The following is a 22,031-nucleotide window of genomic DNA, read 5'->3' on the forward strand; positions in this document are numbered from 1 at the left end:
ATACCATAAATGTGGATTAGTTAATAGCATGTAGATACAGGACAAAAAACATTTTGACTGTTAGTTTTGGATGAGATTTCAGTCCCCAGATGCACGGTGGTATCAAACAGAAGTAGCAAAGCATTGAATGAGAATCTGCTAATTAACAGAGTTAAAAAAAAATCTTTGAAATCAGGAAAGCATTTCTGGGTTGAATAATGTGTTTTTTTAAAAAAAATATTATTTATACAGTGTAAGGAATACATATTTGAAGAAAAAGGTTTATGGTGCTATGAACAGAGCTAAAAGAGGGAAGGAAGGATAAAAGATATGATCTCTTCTGTCAAGTATTATAAAATAAAATGATATAAACAGAAAAACATATTTCAAGAGAAAATTCAGTAAATGGAACCAAACAAATAAGGACCCCAAAATATTCATCTATAACTAACATGTATTTCTAAGACTGTAAAACCTAATTATTTTATGTTGATGTAGTTAAAATAGATGGCATAAATCAAATGCATATTTAATAAAGCAACTGCAACTTTTGTATTTATTTTATATTCTCTTTTGTGTATTGTCAGCACCCTGAATTCAGATGTGAAATGTTTTTCCCTTAACATATCAGATGCTTCTTAATGACTGACCTCATTATATTTTAAAATAACTTCAAAAATTTAGTTTAAAAACTTGAAAAGTTAGGTTAAAGTTAAAATAGTGAACTTGCATGGAAGATGTGTTGATATTTTATAAAAGCGGTGGTACATGTCTTAAAATTGGTGGTCCTTTAGCATGATGTGGGAAAAGGAGAGGTTGACCATTCATCCCAGTTTGCCTGGTAACAGTGTAACAGGGGTAACAGTAAATCCCAGGCTAATTATTGATAGTGCTACCTCTCGCTCTCATGGTGTCCTAGTTTGGATGGCAATTTGTATGGTCACCCTATTCATATACTAAAATGGCTAATAAGTGACTTCAAAATGTTTGAAGAGGCTGGTGGGCTAAGACTCCATCCCAGTGCCTTAGCAGAGGGGTCTTCGTGATTATTCATGAGAGATACATGTGCTGTTACCTTCAGGGTCAAGGATTTATGGTGAATACTAAGGATATGTATTTTCAAAGTTTGTGTTGTTTCTAAAGACCGTCTTCTCCCCTCCATTATCAGATTTTGGGGGCTCCTGAGTTCAGGAGGATTCTTAATATCTGTAGAAAATGGTACTTTTGTTGGGGGATTATTTCCATCAAGTGTGTTACTTTCTCCCTTTCCTCCTCTTCCATCTGTCCTTTTCTTAAGGAAAACGAATGAGATCCAGTTTACTTCACCAGATCAGTGGCCACAACAAGTCCTGTCAGCACAGGGGTATCACAAATGATCTTGGTTCTTAAGCATTAATCTTCAAATTTATGAACCTGGAACTCTAGTAGTTGATTAGTTTACATTCTTTATCCTATGGGATATGCTTCAAAAATTTTGCAAATGCTTGATTCAAATGTAGTTTTAAAGAGATCTTTGGCAAAACTAATACAATTATGTAAAGTTTAAAAATAAAATAAAATTTAAAAAAATAAATAAAGAGATCTATTTTAACATAGAGCACTTAGAGTAGAAACAATAGTCTGAAGAATAAATCTTCTCTTGCCCTCTTTGTTTAATTGAAGAGTGTTAAGAGATTGAACACCAAACTCTTACTCATTCAATTTGCAAGAAATCTTTTGTGACTCATCTTAGTCAGAATTTTCTAAAGTTATTACAGAATGCAGAACCAAACTGATGCTGATCCCGATAGAAGGTTGCAAATGTCACCAAAAATCTTGTTTCAAGTGTTTGTATTAATATGGCTCCTCTATACTTACTGATTGATTTTTAAAGAAATATTATAAATTTGGGCAATAAACAATAAATTTATGTGACTAGAATTCCTTTATCCTAGGGATTCTACTTAGTACTTCCTTGAAAATAAGTTGAGTTTTTCACTGATTAAGAATATTTTAAAATCACTCCGTTAGTTCAACCTCACATTTTGTAGATTAGGTCATTAAGACCCAGCGAGAAAGAATGACTTTCAAGTGTCATATCCTGAGTAATATAAGTAGGAAGAAACCTTGTGTCTTCTGACTAGTGAGCTTCCTGCTTTATTACACAATAGTGTGATCTGTTACTTTCACTGTGGGACCGTGTGCTAAGTCTCTTCAATCATGTCTGACTCTCTGTGACCGTATGGACTATAACCCACCAGGTTCCGCTGTCCATGGAATTCTCTAGGCAAGAATACCAGAGTGGATTGCCATGCCCTCCCCCAGGGGATCTTCCCAACCCAGGAATCAAACCAGCGTCTCTTATGTCTCCTGCATTGGCAAGCACGTTCTTTGCCACTAGCACCACCTGGGAAGCCCACAATTACAAGTCCCTGTTTTATTGATAGTATATTATTCAGTACATAAAAAACACGAGTGTTTAAAAGTGTGATAAGTAGAATGAGTATAGTTGAGTCCTTCAAAAAATCTGAATTAATGTCATCAAGTAAGTGAAAAGACAACCCATAGAATGGGAGGAAGTATTTCCAGATCATAAATCTGATTTTGCACTTGTATCCAGAATATATATATAACTCTTACAGCTCAAAACTAAAGACAAATCAAAATTTTGACTCAGTTAGAATTAATTTAAAAATGGGCAAAGAATCTGAATAAACATTTCTGCAAAGAAAACATACAAATATCCAAATAAGCACATGAAAAGATGCACAGCATTCTTAGTCATCAAGGAAATAAACATCAAAAGCACAATGAGATATTGTTTCATACACGGTAGGATTGCTGGAATCAGTAAATTCAATAATAACAAGTATTGGTGAGGATGTGGAGAAATTGAAACCTCCCTATATTCCTGTTGGGAATGTAAAATGTAGCTGTTTTGGAAAACTTGGGCAGTTTCTCAACGATTAAACATAGAGTTACCACATGGCCCAACATTTGTAATCTTAGGTATATACCCAAAAGAAATGAAAATGTATGTCCACACAGAAAATTGTACATCAATATTGGTATACTCAGTCATTCAGTTGTGTCCGATTCTTTGTGACCCCATGGACCGTAGCCCACTAGGCTTCTCTGTCCATGGAATTTTCTAGGCAAGAATACTAGAGTGGGTTGCCATTTCCTACTCCAGGAGATCTTCCTGACCCAGGGATCAAACCTAAATCTCCTGTGTCTCATGCATTGGCAGGCAGATTTTTTACCATTGTGCCACCTGGGAAGCTTGTACATCAATATTTATAGCAGCATTATTCCTAAATGCCAAAAAGTGGTATTCCTAAATGCCAAAAAGTGGAAATGCACTAATGGATAAACAGAAAGTGGTATGTTCATACAATGGATTAGTCAACCATAGAAAGAATGAGGTATTGATACCTGCTACAGTACAATTGAATCTTGAAAACCTGCTAGGAGGAAGAAGCCAGCCAGAAGGAGCTGTATGTGTATGTGCGTGCATGCTCAGTTACTTTAGTCATGTCCAGCTCTTTGCAACACTATGGGCCACAGCCCACCAGGCTCCTCTGTCCGTGTAATTTTCCAGGCAAGAATACTAGAGTAGGTTGCCATGCCTTTCTCCAGGAGATCTTCTCAACCTGGGGATCAAACCTGCATCTCTTGCATCTCCTGCATTACAGGCCAAATCTTTACTGCTGAACTATAGTCCTATTTATATGAAAGTACAGGACAGAGAAATCTATAGAGACAGAAAGTAGATTACTGATTGCTTAGGGCTGGGATGGAGGAACTGCAATTATAGACAATGAAATGTCTTCTTTGCAATAAATACATTGAAGATGTATCCAAAGGTACTACATAGACTATGATAAATCAGGGTGAAAAGTCACCTGGTGAAAAGTCTTTATGGATGCCATTTAATCAATGACAGCAACAATCTTTGAGCAGTGGGAAGGAGATTGGAAGCCAACAGGTATTTATTTGGGATTAATGATCTTGGATTCTGTGATGAAGATAGGAAAGGGAAATGTATTCTCCAATGAAAAGCAATTATGACAATTCAGTGTCTATAACTGCAGTTTGACAGCCTGTGTTTTTAAACAGTTACAGTTTTTCATAAGGCACTGGAGCTTATCTTGTTCAGGTTGTTTATCCATGTAATATATTTCTTCTTTATGGTTTTTATATTGGACTTTTAATTAAAATATAGGCAACACCTGAGGAAGTTGCCTTGCTTTTCAATATTTAGAAATTAAAAATTAAGTGAAAATCATAAAATATAGACTTTGGTGTTTCTTCCTATGAAATACAACAAACTTATGATGAATACTGAGATGAAGGAAAGGAACCAGTGGAAATGCAAAAAGGAGACATCCTCTCTTAACAACCAAACCTGATAACCTAGTTCAATATTGAATCTAGATACCTCCGCTTTCTGTTACCTGATTAACTTCCCCCGATAAAGTTGCTTCCCTATTCATAATGCTCACTGAGAAGTACATGGTATCTGCTTAAAAGTCAAATCCAAAAGTTGCGATGTCGAAACATGTATTTAACTTTGGAAAATTTTAGGGCTTTGTTTTTGTCTTGTTGGTTTGTTTTTGTCTTTTTTTCTCTGGGTTCCTTTTTCACTGTTTTTGAGGCAGTGTATATGGAGGTACCCAGCCTGGGATCTGGGGAGAGTAAGAATTCCATTAGTTGTTCATTAGACCTGAATGCAGAGCCTAATTTTAGCTACTAACTAAAACGGGTTCTTCCTGTATATCTCTGTCTCCTTACGAAAAGCCTTGAGTCAGAGATGTATCAAGGCAGTAAAAATACTGAATGTAATCCTCATGATGAATAACTAGCACGTGGGCAAGCAGGGGTTAATTAAGAAGCTCTGTGGTCCTGCCTCTGACACAGACCACTGTGTCATTTCCCATAAGTGGTGTTACTCCCACCTCTAGTTTCCATACTTGTGAAATAACACTGGAGAAAAATGTTTCAACTAAGATTCAGTCCAACTCCAAAGTCCTGTGATTACATGCATTCCCTCCATACCAAGGCTCAGAGGAGAGATGCTTTCAGTCACCAAGGTGCCTCCCTCCAGCACTGCCACTGTCTTGGTGGACAGAGTTATGTATGTCACAGTTCCTTCTTTTCCTAGCATCCTGCTGTGACGGGGAAAACAAAAACAATGTTTGAACCATGGGGCAGAAATAATAACGATTTCCAACAGAAGTTCTCCTATCTAGGCATGCTCATCAGAGTAATGATGATGAAGTTTCTCAAGGGAGGACCTTTGTGTAGTATTCCTCACAGCTTTTTTTAACACTCCTGCTGAAAGGCTCGGAAGGCACCCAGAGGCCAGAGGGGTCAGTTGGGGTTAAAGCACTCACATTCCCAATCTGTTCATGGAACAGCCAGGTGGATGAATGATTAACCTAGCCAGTCAATTGTTCAGTGACTAGGACCAAGGGGGTTGGTAAGACGTGGGGGCTGGGGTTCAGTGGGTGCATGCAAGAGCTGGGGAAAATATAAAAACAGGATCAATTTTCAAACCACAGCCAGAGAAATAAATATATAAATGTATAAACACACATAAGAACCCGTTTTAGTTAGATATAAATATATATATATGTGTAAAGGAGTTAACTTGTTTTGTGGTTATACTTGCAGATTCCTTGTTGCTATGTTTTGAATATTTTTCTGTTTCACACACACGTGTGTATAAACATACACATATTTTTTTCTTTTTTTAAAGATTTTTTTTAATATGGACCATTTTTAAAGTCTTCACTGGCTTTGTTACCATATCGCTTCTGTTATTTATGTTCTCTGTGTTTTTGGCCACAAGGCATGTGGGATCCTAGTTCGCTGCCCAGGGATGGGACCCAAACCCCCTGGGTTGAAAGGTGAGTCTCAACCACTGTACCTCCAGGGAAGTCCCTACACCCATAGGTTTTAATGATATGCACATTGAGATCGGCACCCACAAATAGATTCAGTGGCAAAGTACCTGGAAAAAAAAAAAATCTTGTGTAGAAATGGAATAAATGCAGAAAGGAAGGGTCAAAAAGTTGACCCCCCCGTGGGGATGTTTTGGGGCTGAGGCAGCCAGCTGTGAAGGTATGTAGAGGAATAGAGCCGCCAGGGGAGGCAGCGGCACAGTCAGAGGAAGAAACCAGGGGTTCACACGGCCGCGTGGCATTTCCCTCCTCCCCCTCGCACTGTTGTGACTGCACCTGCTGCATGTGACCACGGGCACTGACGGCAGCCGCAGCCGCCGCGCGGTAAGGGCGGCTGCAGCCCTGCCAGCTCCCGCCCAGCTCTCACTGAGAAAAGGGGACCAGGAGCGGGACGAGGGGGAGGAAAAGCTCCCTGAGCAGCTGCCTCCAACAGGGATCCTCCTGAGCCTTCCTGGAACTGGCACTGGGGCTGTTCTGACGTGGCGGTTCCCTGGAGAGCCCCGGGAGTTTAAAGACAGAAGGGAGAAGCCCGCCGAGAGCATCAAAGGCTGAGGGGTGCTGTAAAGGGACCGAGGGAGTTCTTTGAAAAGAATCTCTCATGCATCGAAATGCCTTCTGGAGAAGGTGCCATTATCAGCCTCCCCTTTTGCTCAGATGAAAGGAGCCGGCAAGGACGGTCCTGAAGTATATCCCTCAGGGGCCTTGTGGTCATTGTTCCTCTTGCCCCCGGTTCATGGCTATTTGCTGACCTTTCCAGAGGAACCTCAGTACCCCCCCCCCCAATTCCAGCTGAGAAGCCAGTTCTCAATTAAAAAATTAAACAATCCTGCTGTCTGAATGGGAGGTGCAGCTTGCTTGCTGTGGTGCTTTTTGCTGTGACATTTTGGAATGTCTGCAGAAACTTTAAAAAGAAACAGCCTCCAGAACTCTCGGGATTAGGCAAGAGAAAAGGAAATTATTATTTTGGGGGGCCAAAAAAGAAGTAAATAAGAGGGGATAACTTGTCCCCCATCCAGGACCTGGCTGATCAAAATCTTCAAGTTCTAGGAAACCGCGCTTCAAACCTAACAAGCATGAGGCAGAGTGGCTGTGGGGTCCTGAGATCGCCCAGAGGCAGGTTTTAAAGGAAGCCTGAACTGGGTTCAGAACTCTGGGCCTGTATGATGCCTGAAGACCGAAATACTGGGGAGCGCCCCTCAGGTGCCTTGGCGTCTACTACTTTCATTCCTAAAACTACATACCGAAGAATCAAACGGTGTTTTAGTTTTCGGAAAGGTAGGTAGATAATATGTTCATGTCCTTAAAAAAAATGTACAGATATTTTCTGATGCTTTAAGGTCAGTTTATGCTCAGACAAAATGGGAATTTGGAAACCAAGAGTTTAAAACTGCACTAGAGTGGTTTATAGGTGGTTTTGCTTGTCTGCACGTATTTCTGGAGGCGCCTATTGATCTGTTTGTTACTGTCTGCGAATGGGCCAAGTGGGCGGGGCTTAAAGAAAGGTGGTCCTATGGGATCACCTTGACAGCCAGAGAACAAGCAAGCTGGCCCCACCATGCTGGGGGGAGGGCCCAAGGCTGCCTTGGGCTGTTCCCAGACCCACATCCAGTACCCCTGTTGTTCCCCCTTGAGATGAGTCCCTGTCAAGTCTCTGTCCTGTGCTCCCATCAGATCACTTTGATTCTGTCTGCCTGCCCTTGCCTCACCTTCCCTAATGAGAAAATTTTAGTAATCACTTTATCTGTAGTGACTCTTTTTCAGAAGGCTTTCAATCATATTGATTAACACTGATTAGAAATAGGGGTCACCTTGACTTTCCAAATATATCAGAAGGTGGCATTGGGAGAGGGCAAAGATATGAACGATCAGGAACAAGGAGTGGGAAAATAAGAGTTTATAATCAGTAAAAGAAACTGTTTCAGAAATGACTTGTGTAGGGGGAGTTAAAGGGTACAAAATATATATATAAAGAATATTTCTAGAAAATGTTTATGTATCAAAATACTTTAAAATGTCCTTTGACTTAAAAATGGGAGTAATTAAATCAAATTATTTAACTTGGAACTAGGTTATTATAATTTTAAAGTTGTGTATACTAAGTTAATAACTTAATCAGGAGCTGATTTGAGTAACATCTAATGTGGTTCCTTCTCCCCTTTTTGCTTTGATTTGCCCATTGATTAACATTCTCTATCTAGTAATTAACAAAAAATAGAAGAAAAAAGCCATATTTAAAGCAGGATATAGTGGGAACTTTAAAAAACAGCCTCGTTCCTTCTGAATCTTTTCCTTTGAGCAGTTAATATCTGGTTGTAATCATTATCATATATTATAAGCAAGGAATTGGGTGTTAATTTATATTGCTCTCTCATCCACAAAGACAATTAAATGAGAGATACATCTCATATTTTACAGATCTCTAGAGATCTTGTGGTTACTGTAAGATTGCATCATTGATAGAGAAATTGACAATGAAACTGAAAAAAGCTAGGAATTGATTGCTTCAAGGACATCCCCTCTTCTGCTCCCTCCACCCATCGGCAACTAAATTGGGTTTATCCAAACAAGGAGAGAAGGTCTAATTTCCAGGTTATCACTGCTCATTTGTAACATGGAATGTTCTGGGGAACAATTACTTTATCTTTGAAACACAAAGTGGTTTTTTTATGTTTTGCACTTTCTGTCTTGTCGTGAGCTATAGCACTTCTCCAAGAATCCTGGCTAGCCCTGCTATTCATTATGCCCCCTTCCCTCTCTCCTGAAATATCAGCAAGGGAAGGCAATGCTGCAAAAAACAAACAAACAAACAAAAAAACATGGGCAGGCTGGCAAAGGGCAGCCACAGAGTGGGAATAGCGTCCATTTATCATCTCCCGTGGGCTATTTTTAAATGATTGTCCTTGCCTCTGCGAAGTCTTGGTAATCTGAGGAATGTTCAGCATTTGAGTCAAGGATTAACAGATTTTTAATTGACAAAGCTGCATTCTGGTCACTGTCAGAGGAGACGTACCGGAAGCGTTCAGCTGTTTTTTAAGTTCCTTCTCCCCTTCTGCTGAGCCCTGCATACCAGCCTCTCCCAGGTCACTGCTCAGCCAGTTAGGCAGTGAGGCTTTGGAGGAAAAAGTGCCAGGCTGTGGCTGTGAGACTGTTTCTGTGCTGCACTAGCCAGTCCCTTCAGCAGCAGCGTCCAGCAGAGAGTTAGATCTTTATTCAAGGGCCTGCACTGAAAATAATGAACTTTTCTTTCAATCCCAGGTTCCCAAGCCATGCTACCTTAAGAAAAGAGTGTCATTTTGTTCTTTGTGTCATCCCCTGGGTGCTCCGGGAGTTCTAGAAGTAGATGGGGGTTTTGGAGTTCCTCTCTCAAGCCTCTTAGAAAGTATCCCCTGAAATCCTTTCAGGAATCATGGGAAGGCATCCAGAAGTGAAAAATGGTGACATGTCTGCTTTTCCTGATCCATATTTAAAACATATTCTCTCTGTTGTCCTGGCTAGGCTGACAGAATGGATAGGCTTTCAGAATGCAGAGGGGAGTTGGACTGAAGTTTCCAGAGGTCTGTGGGGATTGCAGCTTCTATACTGAGCCAGTGGAACTCACTGCTCAGCCATCCTTTCTCTTTCAGACCTCTTCTGTCCTTTACTGTTCTTTCCATCTCTGCTTCTTTCTTTAGGTACTAATAGGGGTCTCCCCTGGAGAAGGCAATGGCAAACCACTCCAGTGTTCTTGCCTGGAGAATCCCAGGGATGGGAGAGCCTGGTGGGCTGCTTTCTATGGGGTCGCACAGAGTCGGACACAACTGAGGTGACTTAGCAGCAGCAGCAGCTGTTTTTCTGGAGAAGGCAATGGCAACCCACTCCAGTACTCTTGTCTGGAAAATCCCATGGACGGAGGAGCTTGGTGGGCTGCAGTCCATGGGGTTGCTAAGAGTTCGACACGACTGAGTGACTTCACTTTCACTTTTCATTTTCATGCATTGGAGAAGGAAATGGCAACCCACTCCAGTACTCTTGCCTGGAGAATCCCAGAGACGGAGGAGTCTGTTGGGCTGCCGTCTGTGGGGTTGCACAGAATCAGACACAACTGAAGCGACTTAGCAGTAGCAGCAGCAGGGGTCTCCCCAGGTGGTACAGTGGTAAAGAATCTGCCTGTCAATGCAGAAGACATGGGTTCCATTCCTGGGTCAGGAAGATCCCCTGGAGGAGGATATGGCAACCCACTCCAGTATTCTTGCCTGGAAAATCCTCATGGACAGAGGAGCCTGATGGGAAACAATCCATAGAGTCACATAGAATTGGACACAACTGAGCGACTGAGCACACGTGCACGCACACACACACACATACACAAGGGTCTCAGAACATACTTTCCCAGTGGTTTTAAAAATCGAGGGAATGTGAACCATCTATCAGGCAGGAAGCTGGGGAGAGTGCTGCTTTGTTGGATTTATGTTCTGCTGAGATAAAGGTTAGAATGTATTTTTTGCTATTTGAAACTTTATTTTTTTTCACCTCCATAAGACTAATATTGAATATACAGAGCATAACTCGTCTTTTGATTACTTGGGGGTGCGTAATATTTTGGATCCTGATGTCAGTGAAATTTCTAGTCAGAAAGGGCTGGCTGGTTTACGATTGTTGTGATCACAGGACATACTAAAGTACAATTTTATGCCCTAACTTTATCTTGTCTTTTTCTCGAGTTGCTCTCTTCTTGGAGATACGTCATCATTAATTCCCCAGTTGTTCCCCCCACACATGCCATAGCCATTTAGTTATTGTTGTTTAGTAACTAAATCATGTCCAGTTCTTTGCAACCCCATGGACTGTAGCCCACCAGGCTTCTCTGTCAATGAAATTTCCCGGGGGAGAACACTGGAGTGGGTTGCCATTTCCATCTCCAATAACCATTTGGTGGTCATACGATATTGCTTCTGTGGGCTTCCCAGGTAGCACTAGTGGTAAAGAATCCATCTGCCAATGTAGGAGACGAAAGAGATCCCTGGATTGGGAAGATCTCCTGGAGAAGGAAATGGTAACCCACTCCAGTATTCTTACCTGGAAAATTCCATGGACAGAGGCACCTGGAGGGCTGCAGTTTGTGGGGCCACAAAGAGTTGGACACAACTTAGCAACTTAAGAGCAACGTATTGCTTTTTCCTTCCTTATATACTTTCAGCTTCATTTCTGTTTCCATCACCTTAGTTGTTTGTGCCTTTATTGTTTCAAGCACACAACTGACTTTTTAAAAATTTATTTATTTTTCATTGCAGGATAACTGCTTTAAAATGTTGTATTGGCTTTAGTGTTGTCCTCTGATTCATCAACATGAATCAGCCATATATATTTCTATATATCCCCTCCTCTTGAACCTCCCTCCAACCTCCCACCCCATCCCACCCTGCTAGGATGTCGCAGAGCACCAGACTGAGCTCCCTGGGTCAGGTAGCCAATTCCCACTGGCTGTCTGTTTTACATATCGTGGTGTATGTTTCAATGCTTCTCTCTCGGTTCATTTCACACTCTCTGTATCCCGTTGTGTCCATAAGTCTGTTCTCTATGTCTGCATCTCTACCGCTGCCTTACAAATATGTTCATCAATACCATTTTTCTAGATTCCATATATATGCATTAATATATGATGTTTTTCTCTTTTCAACTTACTTCACTAGTATAACAGACTCTAATAGAACTGACTCTGATTCTTCCTTTTTATGGCTGAATAATATTTCATTGTATTAAAATATGTGCACCACATCTTCTTTATCCCCTTTTATCTATTAATGGTCATCTAGTTTGCTTCCATGTATTGGCTCTTGTAAATTGTTGTTGTGGTTCAGTTGCTAAGTCGTGTCTGACTCTTTGCGGCCCCATGGACTGCAGCATGCAAGGCTTCCCTGTCCTTCACCATCTCCCAGAGTTTGCTCAAATTCATGTCCCTTGTGTTAGTGATGCTATCCAACCATCTCATCCTCTGATGTCCCCTTCTCCTCTTGCCCTCAATTTTTTGCAGCATCAGGGCCTTTTCCAGTGAGTCGGCTCTTCACATCAGGTGGCCAAAGTGTTGGAACTTCAACTTCAGCGCCAGTCCTTCTAATGAATATTCAGTATTATTTCTTTTAGGATTGACTGGTTTGGTCTTGCAGTCCAAGGAACTCTCAAGCATCTTCTCTAGCACCACAGTTTGAAAGTATCAATTCTTCAGTTCTCAGTCTTCTTGATGGCCCAACTCTCACATCCATACCATACCTGACTGACTACTGGAAATATCATAGCTTTGACTATATGGACCTTTGTTAGCAAAGTGATGTCTCTGCTTTTTAATATGCTGTCTAGGTTTGTCTTAGCTTTTCTTCCAAGGAACAAACATCTTAGAAGCACAAAACTGATTTTAACCTTAAAAGTGGCTCTTCAAGACAGCATCCATCCTCACCTCTTTTTACCCTCAATATTGTTCACATGTTTCATATGGTTAATTTGCTAAGGGTCATCCAACTGATATTCATGAAACAGTACTGTTAAGCAGTGTTCCACAGCTCAGAAATGTTTTATGAGTTCCTGTTGCTCCCAGGAGGATCTCCTGACTATTTCATGTCATTATCAAGGCCTTCTAAGCAATTACAACTGTTCCCACTTCCCCAGACTGGCCCCACTTTCCTCCCTGAACCTATCTCCTACACCACTGCTTTGTTTCTGTTCATTATCCCTCCTCTGCAGTCTGTCCACATTTTATTCAAGTCATTGTTGGCTCTCACTTCTTCATTAAGCTGTCTCTGTTCACCTCTTGTATTCTTTACTCTGTAGTCCTTATATTTACTGTTTTAAATTTATTTATTTATTTTTGATTGCACTGAATCTTTGTTGCTGCGTGGCTTTTTCTCCAGTTGTAGGGAATGGAGGCTGCTCTCTAGTTGTGGTGCGTGGACTTCTAACTGTGGTGGCTTCTCTTGTTTCAGAGCACAGGCTTTAGGGCTCAGGCTTCAGTAGTTGCGGCACGTGGGCTTAGTAGTAGCAGCTTCTGGGCTCTAGAACACAGGCTAAATAGTTGTGGCACACGGGCTTTATTGCTCAGTAGCATGTGCAATCTTCCCGGACCAGGGATCCAACTCATATCTCCGGCATTGGTGGTACATACTGTACCACCAGGGAAGCCCTCCCTTATATGTCTTGCATGCTGCCATCAGGCCACTTTATCTTCATATCTATCTTCAAGTGCTCTTAAACACATTTGTGATAAGATACATATATGTGTGTGTATACATATATATATGTGCATGTGTGTGTTGACATATATATTATATATGTATTTGTTTATTTCTTCTGAAAGTTAAAAACAGCAATAGGTCTTTTCAATCCACGATTTAAGATTTATTACAAACTGGTGACGTACAGTATTATAACCTACTAGTTCATAGGCAATAACAGAATAGAATATCTTTATAGTAATAATGAAGACAACCAATAATTTTTTAAGTTAGTTGTATATTTTGGATATTATAATCACATTTATGGAAATTGATTTGTCCAACAGAATGCTGCTATTTAAATCCATATAATTTTAAATGGTGCTGTGAGTATTAATAGCTCATCAGTTCACACATCACAGTTTTACAGAGTCACCTACCAAGTGATTCTGGGGGTGAGAAAGCAGACAAAACAGGTTGCCTGGAATCTGTAAGCTCACACCCTCCTTGAGGATAAGGAAGCATAAATAAAAGGAATTGTTTAATATGTAAAAAGCACTACAACAAATTATGTATGAATTCTGAGGAGCTTATGAATAGGAAGACTCACTATGGGTTCATCTGGAAAGGCAGTGATTCATATGAACAACGTGAAATCAGATTTGATCTTTGGAAGTTATGGAAAGACATTTTCTACTACATGATCCTAAGAGAGTGGTCAGTGTTCCTGTGGGGAAAAAACTGTATGTCTGAATTGAGTTAATATAATCCAGTAGAAAAGAAAGACTTTTAGAATCATATACACCCATGTTCCTATCCCAGATCTACTGCTTTCTGTATGTATGACTTTAGGTAACCTTGCATCTCTGATGCTGTTTATAGAAGGGAGATGCCCTTGTAGAATGTCTGTGAGTGTCAAATAAGAAAATACGTGTAAATTCTGTGGCTTGGTACCTGGATGTAAATGATGAGTTTAATCACTCTGCTAATTATTCTGCTGGTCTAGGACCAATGCTACTAGGTCACTATTTGCACATTATTACACTTTCTTAATTATTTCAAGACTTTATTTTTCTCCCTTGGTCCCCATTCTGACAAGGAGAGACAAGCTTTTACCAAATTCTTTGGTTGGTATATAGATTCTGAGCTTCTTGAATTCAAAGGTTTCTGTTCATGTAAGGTTTGTTGGCTACTTAGAAACTGCTGGTGAGAGACCAAAGTAAGCCTTGGCTGACTTTGCTTCTTAGTTCTATACTATGTATTTTATTTTGATTTGTCCATTTACCATGGGTATATGTTCATTTTTAATTGAAAATTATTACAATCCTGGTCACACCAAGACTTACTCTGCTAGCAGGGTTGCAGTAAATAGAAATATAAGTAAAAGCAAATTCTCTATATGACTTGGCAGTAATCTATGGAATGGGAGGGTCAGGGAACTCTGAAAAATAGTTGATGGTAGAAAATGTATGTAATGACCAAGAAATTGGCTAACTTGTACCTTTTTCATCAACAAAGATTTTTTTGTTTTCAAGTTTTTGTAGAAATCAGTACCACAACCTGTGAAGTCTTGATAAGTTTCATTTTACCTTGGAGTTATTCATTTATTTCCTTTAATTGAGGGGGTGAAGTATTTTGTTTTAATGCCTATATTAATTCCACAGATGTTTATGGAACACTCAATCCTTACCCACTTTGGTATTGAGTTCCAGAGAATAAGGCAGTGTACCTAAGTCCATTCAAGCTGCTATAACAAAATGCCACATCCTGTTTGACTTCTAAACAATAGAAATTTATTTCTCATGGTTCTGAAGGTTCAAAGACTGAGATAAAGCCAGAATGAATGGGTTCCAATGAGCTCCCTCTTCTGGATTGAGACTGTCCACTTGTTACATTCTCAAGGAGTAGAAAGAAAAAGAGCCAGCTCTCTGGGGTCCTTTTTATAAAGGTATTTGGGTTGGCCAAGAAGTTCATTCAAGTCCTTCATAACATCTTATGGCAAAACTCAAACTAACTTTTTGGCCAACCCAATGCTGGTCCCACTCATGAGAACTTTGCACTCATGACCTAGAGTGAAAGGTGAAAGGGTTAGTCACTCAGTCATGTCTGACTCTTTGTGACCCCATAGACTGTAGCTCACTAGGCTCCTCTGTCCATGGTATTCTCCAGGCAAGAATACTGGAGTGGGTTGTCATTCCTTTCTCCAGGGGATCTTCCCGATCCAGGGATCGAACCTGGGTCTCCTGCCTTGCAGGCAGATTCTTTACCATCTGAGTCACCAAGGGGAAGGGATACTCATGATCTAATCACCTCTCAAAAGCCCTGCCTCCAAAAATCATTCCCATAGGAATTAGATTTTCAACATAGAAATTTGGGAGGGACACTAACATTCATACCAGGACACGATGATAGAACGAAGTATGAGCCTTGGAGTCCTTCACATCTGTCACAAATCCCAGTTCAGTCCTTGTGTCTGAAGAACCTTAAGAAATTTACTCAAACTTCCCTTCAGTTTATAAAATAAATAGTAGTATAAATTGTTATCCAGCATCATTTTTAATAAGAATAAATGTAGACTATTGTCGTCTTATAATAATTGTGAAAGTATAATCTTTTTTTATTTTTTAAACAATCCTTTTTTGACTGGTGCGGAACTAGTCCAGTGTGGATAAGGATCTAAATAAATAATTAGAAAATGATATGTTAATAAATCAAAGAAGAAACATAACAAGTTTGTGACTGGGATGGGTATGAGGCAATGTTTATAAGGACTTAACACAGGAGATTCGGAGAAGGCAATGGCACCCCACTCCAGTACTCTTGCCTGGAAAATCCCATGGACGGTGGAGCCTAGTAGGCTGCAGTCCATGGGGTCACTAAGAGTCGGACACAACTGAGCAACTTCCCTTTCACTTTTCATTTTCAGGCATTGGAGAAGGAAATGGCAACCCACTCCAGTGTTCTTGGCTGGAAAATCCCAGGGACGGGGGAGCCTGGTGGGCTTCCGTCTATGGGGTTGCACAGAGTCGGACACAACTGAAGCGACTTAGCAGCAGCAGCAGCAGCAACACAGGAGATTATATGAGTTGAATTTTTCAGGATAAGTTTTCCTAGGCTGACTCTTGACAATATGACTTTTGTTCTACCAGGACACCCAAAGATATAATAAGTCATAACACACATAGGAGACAGCAAATAGTTCAATATAGTTACTGAGTAGGTTGTTTTTGAGGGAGCAGCAGTAATGAGGGTGAATATGGCCCAGAACCCAGCATGGAAAGGGTGCTACCTAAACGCCTGTTGATTGAATTGTCAATGAAGCGGCAGAGACTGGATTACAGAGACTATGTTTCATGAAAGGGCTTCCAGGTGGTTCAGTGGTAAAGAATCCACCTGCCAATGCAGGAGATGCAGTTCCATCCCTGGGTCGGGAAGATCCCCTGGAAGATGAAATGGCAACCTGCTCCAGTATTCTTGCCTGAAAAATGCCATTAACAGAGGATCCTGTTGAGCCACAGCCCATGGGTTTGCAAAGAGTCGGACATGACTGAGCACACACACATTTCATGAAAAGGAGCTTGGTTAGCCAGTGGGTACCATTGGAAGAAATTAAACAAAAAAAGTGACGTGATCTGATTTAAATATTATGACTATCACTATGGCAACACTTGCCTGACTTGGGAACTTGGCTCTATAAAAGTCAGTTAAGAGGTATTGAGGATCTAATGGCAATGAGTTTGGAAGGGACCGATGTGGTCATTAAATGAGGGTTGTGAAGGAAGGTGCAATCTAGGTCCATTCTCAAATGGCCCTTCAAATGTTAGGGGGGATCCTGAGAACCAAAATCAGGATTATAGGAAGTATGACAGGTTTTGAAGAAAAATAATTCAGAAAGTCTTAAAAATTTTGAGTTTGACAATGTTTTGAGATACCCATGTTGAGGGGTCTAATAGGCACTTGGAAATCCAGTGCAAGAGGGGCCCAGATTGAGATACAAATCTGGGAATAATTGTTACACCGTGAGACTGAGTATAATCCAACAAAGAAATTGTGTAAAGTGAGGTGAAAACTAAGCTGTGGACAGAATCCAGAGGACCAGCAAACTTATAAGAAGGGTGTAGTAGATTGTATAGTCAAGAAGGAGACTAAAAAGAATGTTCTGGAAGGCAAGAATTACATAAGATGTGAGAAGTATCAGTAAGAAGAGTGATATTGATGGTTTATAAAGGGAGTGAACCATAAAGTACTGCAAAAAATAAATCTGTCAATGATTTGGCAACTAGGTAGTTATTGGTAATTATTCTGAAAGCTCTTTTAGTGAAATGACGGTGTCAGAGGCCATATTGTAACAGATCAGCAAGAAGATAGGAAGTGATTAAATGGAGCCCGTGTTATACCTAGCTTGGAATCAAGGAACAAACTGAATAATTACAAAGCATGAAGAGTCCAAAGATGTTTGGCTTTGTATTTTATTTATTTATGTGATGAGTAGAATTTGAATATATTTTTCTGATCACACTCAGTGATCCCACAGGCTGCCTCTAGCTATGGAGTATATAATTTACATGTAAAGAAAGAACCTCACAAATCCTGAAGCTATTTAGATTTTCTATATATATTTTTTTCCTCTCTGTGTCTCCCTCCAGCTGAAACAGCCTCCCAAAGATATAATAAAATCACCTGTGTAATTTACTTTCTCAGTCTAGTGGAAAGTCACGTCCTGAATAACGCTTTATGGCACCATCAGTGAATTTCCAGGGGGAAATATGCATAACATACTGTTGTCACCCAGAAATTCCAAGGATGCTTTTGTTAGGGAATGTGAAACCTCTCTGAGAATTTACCTGGGCATAGCTGGAACTGCTTGCAAGACTCACACCACAGGGAATATTCTCGTTAATAATCTACTAATCGGTGCGTCCTCTTCTTCATGCTGCTAGCTGGGGATAGCTCACGACCTTTGTGCTTTTTTTGTTGTTGTTAATTTTAAAATTTGAAGTTTAAATGTTGAAGTTCTAGCTAAAGCAGCTTCTTTTATTGGAGTATAATTGCTTTACCATGCTGTGTTAGTTTCTGCTGTACAATGAAGTGAATCAGCCATATGTATACATGTATCCCCTCCCTCTTGAGCTTCCCTCCCACCCCACCCCCAGTCTCACCTCTCTAAGTCTCCACAGAGTACAGAGCTGAGCTCCCTTTGCTATACAGCAGGTTCCCACTAGCCATCTATTTTAGACATGGTCGTGTATATATGTCAGTCCCAATCTGTCAGTCCATTGCTCCTTCCCTTTCCCCCTCTATCTGTGCCCTTAGCTCCATTCTCTGTTTCTGCAACTCCAGTTTTCCCCTGTGCTTCCTTGATGGTTCAGATGGTAAAGAATCCACCTGCAACGAGGGAGACTTGAGTTCCATCCCTGGGTTGGGAAGATCCCCTGGAGAAGGGCATGGCAACCTACTCCAGTATTCTGGCCTGGAGAATCTCCATGGACAAATGGCCTGGCAGACTACAGTCCATGGCTTGCAAAGAGTCATACATGAGTGAGTGACTAAGCACACAATTTCTCCCTGACTTCCACACCAAAAACAAAAAATTCTTATACAGAAGTTGTTTCACCATCTACCTTTGTAAGTCAGAGACCTTTGAAACATTCTATTTCCAATGCTACAGACTGGGGGATATACAACTAATCATTACCTAATGCTTTGCAAGACTGGATAAACAGCAGAAAATTACTGTTTTCCCCACAGGAATTCTAAGCATGTGTACATATTGTCTACATTCTAAAACTCTCTCACATATTCTGTTGCTAAATAGGCATGCTACTACTGCTGCTAAGTCGCTTCAGTCATGTCCGACTCTGTGCGACCCCATAGGCGGCAGCCCACTAGGCTCCTCTGTCCCTGGGATTCTCCAGGCAAGAATACTGGAGTGGGTTGCCATTTCCTTCTCCAATGCATGAAAGTGATAAGTGAAAGTGAAGTCGCTCAGTCGTGCCCAACTCTTAGTGACCCCATGGACTGTGGCCTACCAGACTCCTCCGTCCGTGGGATTTTCCAGGCAAGAGTACTGGAGTGGGGTGCCATTGCCTAGCTCTTTATATTAAGGAAATCATTTTGTTGGCCAGGATGCTGAATTTTTCCTTCTCCTTTCTTCCACCTTTCCCCCCAATTTTCATTTTCTCAACAGAAATCTCCTCCCCCACCCTTAATATGATGACGGGAATTGAGGCCAGAAAACTAGTAAGAGGCAGGTTACCTCCTCTACTGTTGATCAGTCACTAAGTCGTGTCCAGCTCTTTGTGACCCCATGGACTACAACACTCCAGGCTTCCCTGTTTTTCACAATCTCCCAAAGTTTGTTCAAATTCATATCCATTGATTCGGTGATGCCATACAACCATCTCATCCCCTGCCCTCCTTCTCCTCCCACCCTCAATCTTTTCAAGCATCAGGGTCTTTTCCTGATCAGTCAGCTCTTCCTCTGTAACTCAATTTTTAGCCATTATGCCCACTATGCAATATTTTGTAATGCACACACAGTTGCTCTGAAATTCAACAGCCTTGATCAAATCCTGGTTCCACCTTTTACCTTGCGACATTCAGCAAGTTACTTAATTGTTCTGTGCTTTAGTCTCCTCCTTAGTAAAATGGTGGTGCCTACTTCATAGAATGCTGTGAGTTTTAAGTAACAGAAGTGCAGATAAACTGCTTGTACCCATGCCTGGCATACATAAATACAGCCCAGCTATTACCATTTTTCAGAGCACAGAAAAGATATGCTGTTTTCTTCACTTTTAGAATTTATTAATATTTTAAATTACTAGAAAATGAGAACACATGATGATTGAGTTAAATAAAGTGGAAGAGGACCAAGTATTCAGAGACAAGCAAAGATTTGTAAGGTTAAGTCTAGATAAGGATTTCCATTCTGCGACTTGGTGCTGTGTAACTGCTGCTGCTGCTGCTAAGTTACTTCAGTCACGTCCAACTCTATGCGACCCCATAGATGGCAGCCCACCAGGCTCCGCGTCCCTGGGATTCTCCAGGCAAGAACACTGGAGTGGGTTGCCATTTCCTTCTCCAATGCATGAAAGTGAAAAGTGAAAGTGAAGTTGCTCAGTCGTGTCCAAGTCTTCGTGACCCCATGGACTGCAGCCTACCAGGCTCCTTCATCCATGGGATTTTCCAGGAAAGAGTACTGGAGTGGGTGCCATTGCCTTCTCCAGCTGTGTAACTAACCTTATGTATTTAATCTCTCTCAGTTTCATCAGGTATAATATAGCTACCATGTATATTTATTATGGAAATAAGAGAATACATGTCAACAACTTAGTGCATGTTAGGTACTTAATGCATGAACGAATGTTGGGGGCTCTTGGCTTTTAGTTTGTTGCTATACTTAAGAAAATTCTTATCATACAGGCAAGCCTATGTGTAACGGGGGAAAAAAGAAAACCAGAATACCCATCTAAAGCAAAACTTACTGTATCCTTTATCACCTCCCTGAGTTTTGGGGGCATAAAGGACACTGATCAGAAAAGCATGCTTGCCTGTTTTTCATTACTGTGTAAAACTAAATCTTGGCAGTTTGGTTCTAATTTGTAGCACACATTGGGGTTGAACTGGAACATCTTTAATAGATTTTTCTGCTGGATTTAGGGAGATACCTTATGTATTAATAATGTGTCAGTCCAAAAGAAAAAGAAGTGAAAAATCAGATAGATAGGATTTATTCCCTAATGTTGACATTATTTTTTTATTTAATTTATAAGTGCCTCTGAAAGGCTATCTCCTTAATTTTGGCAGGATAGAATCCAAACATTCCAAGCAAGAAAGCACAAAAGTGCTCCAAAGAGAAAGAGTCAGTGTTCTTCATTCATAATCACTTTTATGCTTTGTTATTAAAATAACTAAAAGAGTTTCAAATCATTATCACCACTTCATAAAGTATCAGACACTGCCTCAAGTAACAGAAAATCCAGAGGTCAGTGATTCCAGTTTTAACATACCATTATTGAGAAACTACTTGTTGTAAAGTCTACAAACTCAGCTAATTTCCAGTTGTTTTATATGCACTTAAATATTAACATCAGATCATTCAACCCTTTTTCCTAAAAGGAATACGTTAGTGCTAGACTTGATACCAGCTGGAGAATAGTTTCATTTGTTGTGTTTTTCTTTCTGCCTAGGCTAGGAATATTCTCTTTGGTAGCAAGTGTTTATTGCATGGAATGTGATGGTTTTACTTTACTGAATCCATACATAAATTATTTTACCGATAGAGAAGTAAAGCATATGTTCTTATTGTTAAATCCTGAATTTAATGGTTTTTAAATAATTCCCCAAACATTCCAGAGTCTTACATAGTTTCAACATGCACCACAAATTTTTCTTCCCCTTTTATGAAACTCATTAGGCTATTAAAACCTTTCAGTAATATTCATCCCATCTGGGAACATTGGAATCATATTTGCTTTGGCTTCTTTTCTTCCTCTGTTCTCATTGGTTGGTTATTTTTCCAAGTTCCAAGTCATATTAGTATATTTTAGAGGCATTGTTTCTTAATCAGTGGGTACCAAGGATTAAGAGTGGGGATATTCAGCCCCAAATGCATGCACAAAGAAATGCATCATTTGTAAGTATTTAAAAATAATGAATAAAACTGGTCAAAATGGTTTTGGTTTTTATTACCCCCATGTGCTGCTAATTCTAGACAATATGTAATCAGATACTCATTCTTGTTAGGAAAAACCACCATGACCCTGTCTCCTCACTTTTGGAACATAGAGCTTCATAATTCAATTTTTTTCTTTCCAGTAAATTAATAGTTTAAGATTTTAAAGAGCAGACACTGTCTGAAATATTTTATATGGGTGAAAATTCTGTGTCTCTTTTCATGGTTTATCACGTTGAGTATAATCATGGC

The 22,031-nt window shown here is 40.2% G+C and overlaps 1 protein-coding gene across 14 annotated transcripts in view; it reads left to right on the top strand.

Annotated features, from left to right (window-relative positions):
* Window positions 1-22,031, top strand: part of ARHGAP24 (Rho GTPase activating protein 24) — a 460,450-nt gene that overhangs the window by 389,617 nt on the left and 48,802 nt on the right. Inside the window, exon 1 of one of the 14 annotated variants that reach the window (XM_055589001.1) lies at window positions 6,145-7,199. The exons of the other annotated variants lie outside the window; for them this stretch is intronic. Within the exon in view, the coding sequence (XP_055444976.1) occupies window positions 7,085-7,199 (115 nt within the window). The 5' untranslated portion in view covers window positions 6,145-7,084. Of the gene's footprint in view, window positions 1-6,144; window positions 7,200-22,031 lie in introns of those variants that run through there. 14 annotated transcript variants of the gene reach the window in all.

Source organism: Bubalus kerabau, chromosome 7, assembly GCF_029407905.1.
Source record: "Bubalus kerabau isolate K-KA32 ecotype Philippines breed swamp buffalo chromosome 7, PCC_UOA_SB_1v2, whole genome shotgun sequence".
NCBI lineage: Eukaryota > Metazoa > Chordata > Mammalia > Artiodactyla > Bovidae > Bubalus > Bubalus kerabau.